This window comes from Schistocerca gregaria, chromosome 5 (assembly GCF_023897955.1).
Source record: "Schistocerca gregaria isolate iqSchGreg1 chromosome 5, iqSchGreg1.2, whole genome shotgun sequence".
Lineage (NCBI taxonomy): Eukaryota > Metazoa > Arthropoda > Insecta > Orthoptera > Acrididae > Schistocerca > Schistocerca gregaria.
In genome coordinates, this window is record NC_064924.1 from 259,569,395 (window position 1) to 259,581,061 (window position 11,667).

Below are 11,667 nucleotides of genomic sequence, written 5' to 3' on the forward strand. Positions count from 1 at the left end.
AAAGCGTGCCCCAATACACCGAAAATGCTGAAGCAACTCTTTGAATAAAAAATTGTGGAAGGAGTTGGTGAGCGCTTGTTCAATGAACAAATCGGTAATTCAGCTTTAGCGGTGTGTTCAGAAACGTGCAAAATCCGATGACAAGTATTCACGTACTTCCTGTCCTCAAGACAAGAAATAATGAGAAGTGACCAAGCCAAAAAAGCCGGTGGCTTCCATTTGTGTTAAAGATGCAGGCTGCCTCTCATCCACACACAGGTAATTACAAGAAACAGAATCTGCAGATCGTAACGGTGGTCGACTTCGACATGCGTAGATACACGAGATTACCCGGGAGATTCTCTTGGGAAAGGATGCCATGTTTATCGTTTTCCATCTGTCTGACATGCTCACATTTCAGGTAATGTTTGGCGTTGTCCCTCCTGTCTCCGATGGACTCACTGTCGCAGGACCTCTTTCTCCTCAAGAGTTTCCGACACTATTAAACGCGTATAAAATTCCGTTAAAAAATACGAATATCCTAATTTCAGTACTCTGACAGATGGAAAAAGACAATCTGAATCTAATTTCCAGAGAACTATGTAACAGGTGTTTAATAGTAGCTGTTCTGTTTTCCACATGCATGGCTGTATAAATCTCTCAACCTTCACTTGCCCTTTTTTTCTGGGTCATCGTTCTCCTGACGAGTTTGATGAGACCCGCAACGAATTGCACTTCTGTGCCAACTTTTCATCTCAGAGTATCAGTTGTACCCTACGTCCTCACTTATTTGCTGCCTATATTCCAATCTCTGCCTTCCTCTACAGTTTTTACCCTCTACAGTTTTTACCCTCTACAGTTTTTACCCTCTACAGTTTCCTCTAACACCATAGAGGTTATTCCCAGATGCCTTAACACCTGTGCTATCGTCCTGTCCCTTCTTCTTATCACTGTTCCCATTACATTCCTTTTCTCACCGATTCTGCAGCGAACTTCCTCATTCCATACGATATCGTTCCACCTAAGTCTCACTACCATAAAATGCTGTGCTCCTGTCGTATATTCTCAGAAATTTCTTCCTCAAGTTAGACCTAAGTTTGATTCTAGCAGACTTCTGTTGGCCAGGAATGCATTTTTTTGCCATTGTTAGTCTGCTTTTAATGTCATCCTTTCTCCGGTTGCCACAAGTCATTCTGCTGCCTACCTAGCAGAATTCCTTAACTTCGTCTGCTTCGTGATTCCCAATTTTGATGCTGTTTCTCGCTGTTCTCATTTCTGCTCCTTCTCATTACTTTCGTCTTTCTTTTATTTACTCTCAACCCATATTCTGTAGCCATTAGACTGTTCATTCCATTCAACACATCCTGCTACTCTTCTTCACTTTCATTGAGGATAGCAATGTCATTAGCGAATCTTATCACTGGTAATCTTTCACCCTGAATTTTAATTCCGCACTTGAACCTTTCTTTTATTTCGCTCATTGCTTCTTTGATGTATATACTGAACAGGTGTTGTGTACAATGTATGAGTCTTCCCATATATACCAAACTTTCAGAAAAACATCAGCCAACAATTCTGAAGATTGAAAGAACCGACAAGTGCGAGATCGCACAATCAGCTTCAAAGCTCATACATCCAAGTTACTAAAATGGTTCAAATGACTCTGAGCACTATGGGACTTAACTTGTAAGGTTATCAGTCCCCTAGAATTTGGAACTACTTAAACCTAACTAACCTAAGGACATCACACACATCTATGCCTGAGGCAGGATTTGAACCGGCGACCGTAGCGGTCGTGCGGTTCCAGACTGTAGCGCCTAGAAACACTCGGCCACCTTGGCCGGCCAAGTTACTCACAAAAATGATTTACAGAAGAAGGGAAAAGAAAAATTGAGAATGTGTTAGATGACAATCGGTTTTGCTTTAAGAATAGTAAAGGCACCAGAGAGGCAATTCTGACGTTGCCGTTGATAATGCAAGCAAGACTGAAGAAAAGCCAGGTGACATTCATAGGGTTTATCGGCCTGGAAAAAGCGTTCGACGATGTAAGATGGCGCAAGATGTTAGAAATTCTGACAAAAATAGGAACAAGCCGTAGCGAGAGGCAGGTAATATACAACATGTACAAGAACAAAGAGGGAACAATGAGACTGGAAGACCAAGAACGAAGTGCTAGGATTAAAATGTGTATAAGTCAGGCATAAGTCTTCTGCCCCTGCCGTTCAGTTTATACATCAAAGAAGCATCAAGGAAGCAATGATCGAAATAAAATAAAGGTTCAAGAGTGGAATTAAAATTCAAAGTGAAAGGATTTCAGTGATAAGATTAGCTGATGACATTGCTATCCGCAGTCAGAGTGCAGAAGAATTGCGGGATGCGTTGAAAGGAGTGAACAGTCTAACGGGTACAGGATATGGGTTGACAGTAAATCAAAGAAAGACAAAAGTTATGAGAAATAGCAGAAAAATGAACAGTGAGAAGCTTAACCACAAAATCACGAAGTAGACGAAGTTAAGAAATTCTACTAACTGGGCATCAGAATAATCTGTGACAGACGGAGCAAGAACGACATAAAAACAGTAGAGGAAGACAGATTGGAATACATACAGCGAATAGTTGACGTCGTAGGTTGCAAGTGCTACTCTGAAATAAAAAGGTAGGCACTGGACAGGTGTTAATGGCGGGCCAAATCAAATCAGTGAGATGACTCATGATTCAGAAAAATAAAATGCTGAGAACATAAAGGGCACAATAGGGCTACCGTTTAGGTTCCTCCAATGAAAGCGTTTTCACCATAGCTCTACCTTCGTCTTGATGATACCTTAACATAACGTAAATAATACGTAAAGTTTGGATTATCTGAGATTATTACGAGCAATGATGCCAATGGGATTCCTTCTGCGGGGTATCTGTTGCTATCTGTCCTTAAGTGATCATAAATCGAAAGATTTCTGTCACGTCCTAAGCGTTTGCTGAATGCAAGTCTGCCTGTTCTTTTTAAAAAACTGCGCTCGTAGAATATGTTGTGGAGCACCGCGTTATAGCCTGTGCCTAATGCGTGGTGTTGTGCAAAATTATTCACGTCGCTTCGAACAGCTGGGACGAATCCCGATCGGTTTACCTACCACAAGTCAAGAAGTGGTTGAGTTCTGCGCGCTGATAAGTAGTTCAAAGTAAAAGGAAAAGAGAGTTGATTCGCATAAACTAACCCATAAATCAGAGGAGAGTAGATACACAATAAGAACGAAAGCGAAGAAACATTAGTTTCATGAAATATCATTCTTCTAAAAAATTAAATTTGGTAATGTTAGGGAGTAGGAAGTAAGCAGGGGAAATCATTCGTGCCTGCAGAAACTGGTCTTATAACTGTTGTTCAGGCCAAAATGAGCAGTTCGGACAACACAATGAAATGTATGTTAAAATATTCTAGTACCGCAAGGCGTAAGAGATAGTGAAAATACGTAAAATATGTGAGTCAGAGCTATACAAAGGGAGGAGATAATCAGCCATGCAGTGTATCTAGTACGGAAGCTAGTCAGTGAGAGAGTTGTGTAATTTACGCCAGTGCCTCAAGTTTTCTCTTTCCTATTTAATAAGTGAAAGCACAACATCCACTACATTAAGTACAATGGTAGTCAACAACCAGTCATGAGTGTACGGCTACGTCAGCAAATCAGGGATCTGGAGTACCTTTATTAGAACGCTCAAAATTGTAAGGTCATGCCTCTGTAAGTTAAGAATAGCTGTAGGGAAAATAGCAAAAAAATTCGAAATTTTTTATTGCGTAATTCATTGACTGATGCTTCTAGAAAAAACTTCTCCCATTTTCATGATCAAATACTGCCAACAAATACGTTTTAAAATTTTTTATTTGGTCACCAGAACTTGCCATGCCCTCTTTTTCCGAACTGTGATCCATGCCTTCTCAATACTAGACATCTTTGTGTGCCAATTTTTCGATCACAAAGTCTAAACAAACAGTAGGTGTATCTAGAAGGCTGTCACAAAGATTATACCCAAATTTTCTCTCTTTGTAAATTATTAATTACAAAATGGATTGCCACAGACAGGTTGTCATACAACTTTACACATTATAAATATATTATGGAAAATATATCAGGGACCGTGTACAAAGTGTGCAAATAATTAAGCAGTAGTGTGCACAATAGTCTTCCACAAACTCTCCGCAGATGAGAATTCTCAGGACTTCCTCTGTCACATTTCGTATGCAGATATCTTCAGGAAAAGCCAATGAAAGCCGTACACATGTAAGCATGGTTTGACACTTGCTGTTTTAAATGTTAGAAAGCTAACTTTCAAATACGCAGCCAATCCTGAACTGCTGAAAAAATTTGTACACGAAAAACACAATATACGAATAAGAACTACAATCACCTTATATGAAGTTATTGTCCAAAAACACTAGACATGCCATCAAATGTTGTGAAGACAGCTGCATGTGATAGCTGTCTAGTGTTTGACAGTGGAAACGTAGGAAGTATTAAGTGCCTGCAGAGATTAGGGTTCAATTCAGATGCATTCAGCCTAAAGATACTTAGAACCATCGATGAAGCACGACTTGACAGAGCTCACGCAGCAGAAGAAACGATGCAAAAGTTGGTTAGGCAAAGGAAGCAGAAGAAGAGATTACTGCAGGAAGACAAGGAACAGGTGGAGGGTTATGGGAACGGAGTGCATTAGTGGCTACAGGTAAGGCAATACTTTTAAAACTGAAATAAAATCTTTAAAAGAGATTTGCCATAAAATAATTTTTAAGATATAATGTGCCTTTCCTCAGGCGCTATAAAAGCTAACATCCTGAAATTTGACACTATTCTTGAAAATCACTTACTTAATAATACTGTACAGCAATTTTTCTTTGTGCTGTGTGTGGCTGGAAAGGTTCACCTTTACTTTATAAGGTTATGTAAAAGTGAAAAGTTAATTTGATTGTTGCTAGAGCTTCAAAAAAATCTGTTGCACATGTTTTACCAGCCTTTTACACTTATGTAAGCTGTAAAGTTGCAGCTTTAGTACTTGATTACATTATGACAAAAGGTACATGACATGTACGTTGGTAATTAAAAATTTTAATACTCATATAATGAACGCCCATGAACACTAGCAAACAAAAATTGCAGAATATATCGTGTACTATGCTCTACATTATATTCTCCTCAGGTTTTGCTTATTGACTGTAGTTCTGTAAGTGTTATCGATGTTTAAATGTCATTATGTATTTTGGCCTAGACCTGCCCTTCAAGCACATCGCCCTCTAAACGCATCGTCAATGTCACGAAAGTGTGAAGGTAAAGGCACAATGTCCGCATAAGAAGCATTAACCATAGAATCACAATAAAGGAGGATAATGATCCATTCACAATTGGTATCGATATTCAATACAAGAAATGTATTCGCAATCGCGAATATGGACAGCCATTAGCTGTATAATGGTTAGACGACAAGAAAATTTGTTTTGGACCGGGACTCGAACCCGGAAATCCCGCTTATCGCGAGCTGTCGCGTTACCACTTGGTTACCCGAGCGCAATTAATGGCCAGAACCAAACTTCCATTTGTCGTCAACCATGTGCCTACAACCTGTAATCGAACATCCATCATGTATATTCCCGAACAAGAGAGACATTTTAGTTGAAAGTCGCTTGTCCGGTGTCGGTGGATAAATATGATATTGCAGTGATGTGTTATTCCGAATTACTACCGAATTACTATGAAAAGTTCCTTCGGACATGCGACCTCCAAGTAAAATGTCTCCCCTGTACGGGAATATATACAGGGTGTATATTTTAAGTTGACAAACCACAATAACTCGAAAAATAAGCTTCACATGAAAAAATGTGTAGAGTCCAAAGTTTATTATTTGACCCAAATATTGATTTTTTCCGTAGATTCGGATGTTTGGGTCAACATTTATAAAACTCTAATTCCTCTCTCTCAAACCCCACCCCATGGCGAGAGAGGGAGAGTTCTGGTTTTAGTGAATCAAAATTTACGAAGTAAGTAAGTACTTTATATTTATCATTACCATTTTCCACAAAAAATGAGAACATGGTTTTTCTTGAATTACAGCGCCAACTACCAAGAATCAAAGCAAATGCTGAAGACAAAATGTACGTAGTTTTTTATGTAGAATACCATTCTGCAATAAAAAATGAGTGTTCCCATTTCAATTTTTAAAGTTGCTTCCCGCCCCATGCCCATGGCGCTGGGGTGGTGGGATAGTTTTAGCACCAGCAGATGTCTCCCTCGAAAATAATCAACCTTGGATTCTACACATTTTTTCGCGTGAAGCTTATATTTCGAGTTATTCTGGTTTGTCAACTTAAAATTTACACCCTGTGTAAGGGATGAAAGAGTACAATGTACGCGTTGTAGACACCTGGTTGACTACATATGGAAGTTTGTTTCTCACCATGAATCGTGCTCGGATAGCCTAATTGTAAGGCGACAGTTCGATGCAGCTGATGGTTGTCCATATCCGCAGCTGCGAATACATTTCTTACATTTCAGAAAGGCTGTAGTGGCCGCAGGGCCTCTTCCTTGGGAACTTTGCATCGTAATTCGGAATAACACAGGCATCGTAATATCGTACCGATATGGATATTAGCTACGTAAAACTCACGTGAGAATAAAACAATTACCCGTAAAGTAAAATGGAAAAACACGCCAGGCTTGGGAAGCAAAAACGCCTCTCGGGACGGCAATGACGTCAGCAGCCGTGTGGTGGGAGACCCTGCTTCCTGTATATATACTCGCTGGAGGAGAGTGTCCACATCAGCTGTGAACCCTGCACCGCAGACTCACCTCCCAGCAGACATGAAGGCCGCCCTGGTACTCGTCGCGGCGTTAGCCGTCATTGTAGTCGCCGCCGCGGAGGAGAAGTACACCACCAAGTACGACAACGTCAACCTGGACGAGATCCTCGCCAACGACCGCCTGCTCAACAAGTACGTCCAGTGCCTGCTGGAGGACGACGAATCCAACTGCACTGCCGATGGCAAGGAGCTCAAGAGTAAGTTGCCTGGTTCACGCTACAACTTTCCCTAATATTCATTATTTTTCGCCTCAGAAAATACATATTTCCGCCAAAAGTTTCTCTCTATGAAAGTTATTGTGGCTGAAGTTCTAATACTACCTAGTTTCAATGTAAAACTGGAGCTACGTCTATATTTAAATCGGTACTATGCACGTAACATCACGATGTGTAGCGGAAGGACCTTCAGAACCACTACAATTTCCTCCTTTCATGTTCTGTTTACAGTAGGTCATCAGAATAATAGGCACTCGATGAGACTCAGCAAGGGGTCGAACTGGTGTCATTGAACCACCACATTCATTTTATCGCGTCTATACATTGCGTTATTGTTCCCCTTTTAGTTCTTTATTTCCTTCTCTGAGGCACATCGCGTCTCTGGAGGTGTCTGTTATTGGGGTTTATTGAGCAGCTCAGTTACTTTCTAAGGAATCAAAAACATTACAACTCCTCTTTCAACCCCGTCTGGTAAGGAACGGGGCTGCCGAACAATACTCAGCCTCGGTCGTCTGTCGTATGCTTGTATCTTCGTAGATGAATTACATCTCGCTAGGGTTCTTCCAACGAAACGCAGTCTGTCGCCTTACATCTCGTCTGATACTATCGTTCCACTTCTGGTCGCTCACGACAGATGCTCCTAGATATTTTACGGTTTTTAGTGATTTGTCATTGTTACTATAACCAAACAGTATTGGAACTTCGCACCCACTTCTCCGCACTGCGTTAATTTATACACTGTCAGTGCTGCACCAAGAGGCGGTCCTCTACAGATCTTCCTGCGTTTTGCTACAGTTTCTTGGCGTCACAAGTTTCCTACGTACAATAGCACTATTTTAAAAATCCTCACGTTCCTTCCAATTTCATATTAGAGATATACAGAGTAATGAGCAGCACTCCTGCACTCCTCCATTACTACACGCCAAAGCTCGTTTCACATCTACATATTTACGCCCGTGCTGAAGTCTAATTTAGCTTCTCAGTTCAATTACCATACAGCAGCGGTAAAATACCGAATGTTTAAGGGCATTTGCTAGGAAAGATGTCTGTTGAAATTATTTACACACATTGTTACAATGTGACGTGTAACAAGGCGTAAAAAAGTAAATAGTACGTAGCTAGATGAGGGAGAAGCAATAAAAAATTTTTGCAACCCCTAACAGAAATTTCTTAATCCTCTACATTTGGTACATAGGGAGAAATGAGACAACTGTGAAGGATCAATGGATATGGGGAACTTTCATGTATCAGACGACAGTCTGATAACTAAATTAAAGAAGAAATAAATTAGTTTTTCACTGTGTACAAACAGAAGGTGAAACTAGAGAAGTTGTGTCACAGAGATTACTGTCATACTGAAAGCAGCTACAGTGTTGGATTTTTATCAGCGTTATGACAGGCGATTGAGCTTGTAAATGATGTCCTAGCTTTCGTGCGCTAGTACCATAATCGCAGTGTTAAACCTCAGTGGCAAATTTAATCCTGTCCAGTGCACAGTATAGAATAACTTTGGTATCAGTAGCAATTACACTGCTGCAATATAAATATTTTCATCTAGTTTCAGAAACATACAGTCTGAAGAGCTCCTAGGGATAGGCAGCGGTTCTCATAGAGTAGATAATAGCGCACGGTACTGCTCATCCTTTGGCTCGGGCTCCCATCCATGTTCAGTTTCTTGTGTCGCTCTCTTATTTGGTTTTAGAAAACCATACGAAGAACACGTGTGACAACACTATCTCCGGCGAGTCACTTGAATTTGCGCGCCCAGCACCCTAAATAGCTAACTTCCGTGCTAACGAACTCTGAAACGGTACAGCGTACCCCATTTTTGCTTAACAATTATTTCTCAGTACAAAGTAACCCGCAACACCCAAGCAGCTTTTCAGACGGTTTCTGGCCACCTTGCATATCATGGTTTTCAATGATAAAAATCTATACCACGAAAGAATGAAATGTTATTAATACATTCCACAGTAAATATCACAGTAGATAATAGTGTTTTTTGTTATGTTACAATTACTCCATATCGTTCTAATTTCTTAACTAAAAAGATTGAAATATTATGCGCCCAATAGGTAGAAAATAAGTCTGCTGCAATTTAAACACGTTTTATGGGATACCCTTTATAAATCGTTGTTAGAATTTCACAATCATAATTGGACTCCTTGACTTCGCAACTCATTAATTATTGTTAATGTGCTACCTATAATATGGGATATGATCAGTATTATTACTTAATCTAAGCTTGTGTTGTGCTCATGTTTACTGAGCAACGGACATCAGTACCTTGGAAGTTTGCAAGGAGATGATAAACGACTTTTAGTTCATGTTATGCCTTTCAGGTGTCAAGTTCCTAAAACAAAGCGATCATTACTTAAGAATTAAGGAACGCTAGTCGTTTCCATAACCAATTTAAAAAGTGTGTTACCGGTTGATAATATGTAGCAAATATCTGAGCACAAAGTGTTGTGGTTGGCAGGAGAGCCAACACCGTTTTACTAAAGGAGGCCGAAATGCACGCGTGGCGTGAGGTCTGGAACATGACAAGGGAGTTGAGAAAAACGGACGTAGCTGGTGGAATACTTAACTTTATTCCATTAATGACGAACGTCGCTCTTGACATTACATGATTTACAATATCAATAGAAACTGATAATGGTGCCTTGCTAGGTCGTAGCAAATAACGTAGCTGCAGGCTATGCTAACTATCGTCTCGCCAAATAAGAGCGTAATTTGTCACTGAACCATCGCTAGCAAAGTCGGCTGTACAACTGGGGCGAGTCCTAGGAAGTGTCTCTAGACATGTCGAGTGGCGGCGCTAAGTCTGAAATCACTGATAGTGGCGACACGCGGGTCCGACGTATACTACCGGACCGCGGCCGATTTAAAGGCTACCACCTAGCAAGTGTGGTGTCCGGCGGTGGCACCACACATAGGATTTTATTCATTGTTTATTGTATTCCAGGCTGTGCTTCACACATGATGTGGCCCAGGTTGACTAACACTACGTACGTTTTTATGCTTGCAGAGGACATCCCTGACGCTCTGAGCAACGAGTGCGCCAAGTGCAACGAGAAGCAGAAGGAGGGCACCAAGAAGGTGCTGAAACACCTCATCAACCACAAGCCCGACGTCTGGGCGCAGCTGAAGGCAAAGTACGACCCCGACGGCACCTACAGCAAGAAGTACGAGGACAGGGAGAAGGAGCTCCACCAATAACCACTGTACTCTCGCGTCTGTGTTGTGTAAATGTTCTGTTGAAATAAACTATGTTCTGTAACTACCAGCATTGTCTTTCAAAATGTAAATTTGTTATCAGAATATAAATTATATTGATATTTGAAAAACAGTTTAAACCAAGTCATTCGTTTTTTAAAGCTCTTGTTGATTGCTCGGTGGTATCTCAATGAACCACTACAACTTTTTAGTTATGCGTCTACCCAAATTTCACCGTTTTCTTCAACGGTATAATTATTGTCATCCTAAGCAAAAGCTTTTATGGATACAATTTCTGTACCTCGTGTATTTCATGAGAAACATGAATAATAAATTTAGTTATCGTGTGAAACTGCGTGGATGCACGAGATAGACTTTTTTGAAATTCAAATTCAAAAGAATCGTTGTCATAAATTTTGAGGCAAGCTCTTTATATCCCTAATACTGTATCTTTGACTTTATAGTTTGTATGTCATAATAGCTATGTCAGGTTCAGTATACATAAAAAGATAATGCATCTTATGTCACAACTGGAATTTGGAAACGCCTACATATCATATCAGAAATTCATACCATCTGACTCAACCAAAATGAAATCACCTAAATCACATTTCTCACTTAGAGCTTTGTTATATTAATGTTTATATTTTTTGTTATAAAAATGTCTGAAGATGGCCTAACCGGTTTACAATGAAAGTAATATTGTAGAACAAAAGCAAACTGGTGCTTTTCATTTATTAGAGATTTGTTAGCAACAGTAAGTAAAACAAGGAAAAAGAGGGCTAACTCAGTTGTTTCTACAAATACTGTCTGTTTAAATACAAAGATATATTACATATTTCACATCTGCTTCTATAAACACTATGTGTTCATAAAAATACACACGTATTTTATATCTCCTTAAGTTCGTTCTGATACATTGTATTCCAGTGACAAATGCTTAGCTAATAGTTTTATAATAACAATAAGTTTAATACAGACTGGTTTCGTTGAACCTGCTCTCATTGCATCGGATGCTATCGTTTCATCTCTCAATAAGGAACCAATAGAAGTTTGATGACTGACGTTACTAATTCCGTAAAATAACATGGAAAGGGCTATCATTAGAGACGAACAGCTGCTGAAATGGAAGACAGGTGGATTACTGTTACTAAGAATTACGTAAGACTGAATAAGAACCATGCAGCATGCCTGACAGTATTATGGTAATCAAGAGACTGCAGTTGAAAATGTGATTCGAATGCGGTATTCGATCATACACTTCTTCGTGGTCAGTGTACAACGAAAATAATGTAATCCTGGTTATTAACCCAGTGAATGAGGGACGTGTGAGGTGGTGGAATGATCACCGCAAATCATTTAAGACATTTCCGCCAATCCTTAACATAAATGCTGATGGTTTGATTTTTACTGATAGGCTGG

General features: G+C 39.9%; 1 protein-coding gene across 1 annotated transcript; it reads left to right on the forward strand.

The window, feature by feature from the left end:
• Window positions 1-6,772: 6,772 nt before the first annotated feature.
• Window positions 6,773-10,312, forward strand: LOC126273135 (ejaculatory bulb-specific protein 3-like). The gene is made up of 2 exons (XM_049976592.1): window positions 6,773-7,011; window positions 10,058-10,312. Exons 1-2 carry the CDS (start codon window positions 6,816-6,818, stop codon window positions 10,246-10,248), a joined length of 387 nt encoding a protein of 128 aa, XP_049832549.1. The 5' UTR covers window positions 6,773-6,815; the 3' UTR covers window positions 10,249-10,312.
• The last annotated feature ends 1,355 nt before the right edge of the window (window positions 10,313-11,667 follow it).

Excerpts from the sequence above, each read along its gene's own strand:
- LOC126273135 (XM_049976592.1), top strand. The coding sequence starts at position 6,816 with ATGAAGGCCGCCCTGGTACTCGTCGCGGCGTTAGCCGTCATTGTAGTC. Across the intron at positions 7,012-10,057 it reads CGATGGCAAGGAGCTCAAGA|AGGACATCCCTGACGCTCTG; the intron begins GTAAGTTGCCTG and ends TTATGCTTGCAG.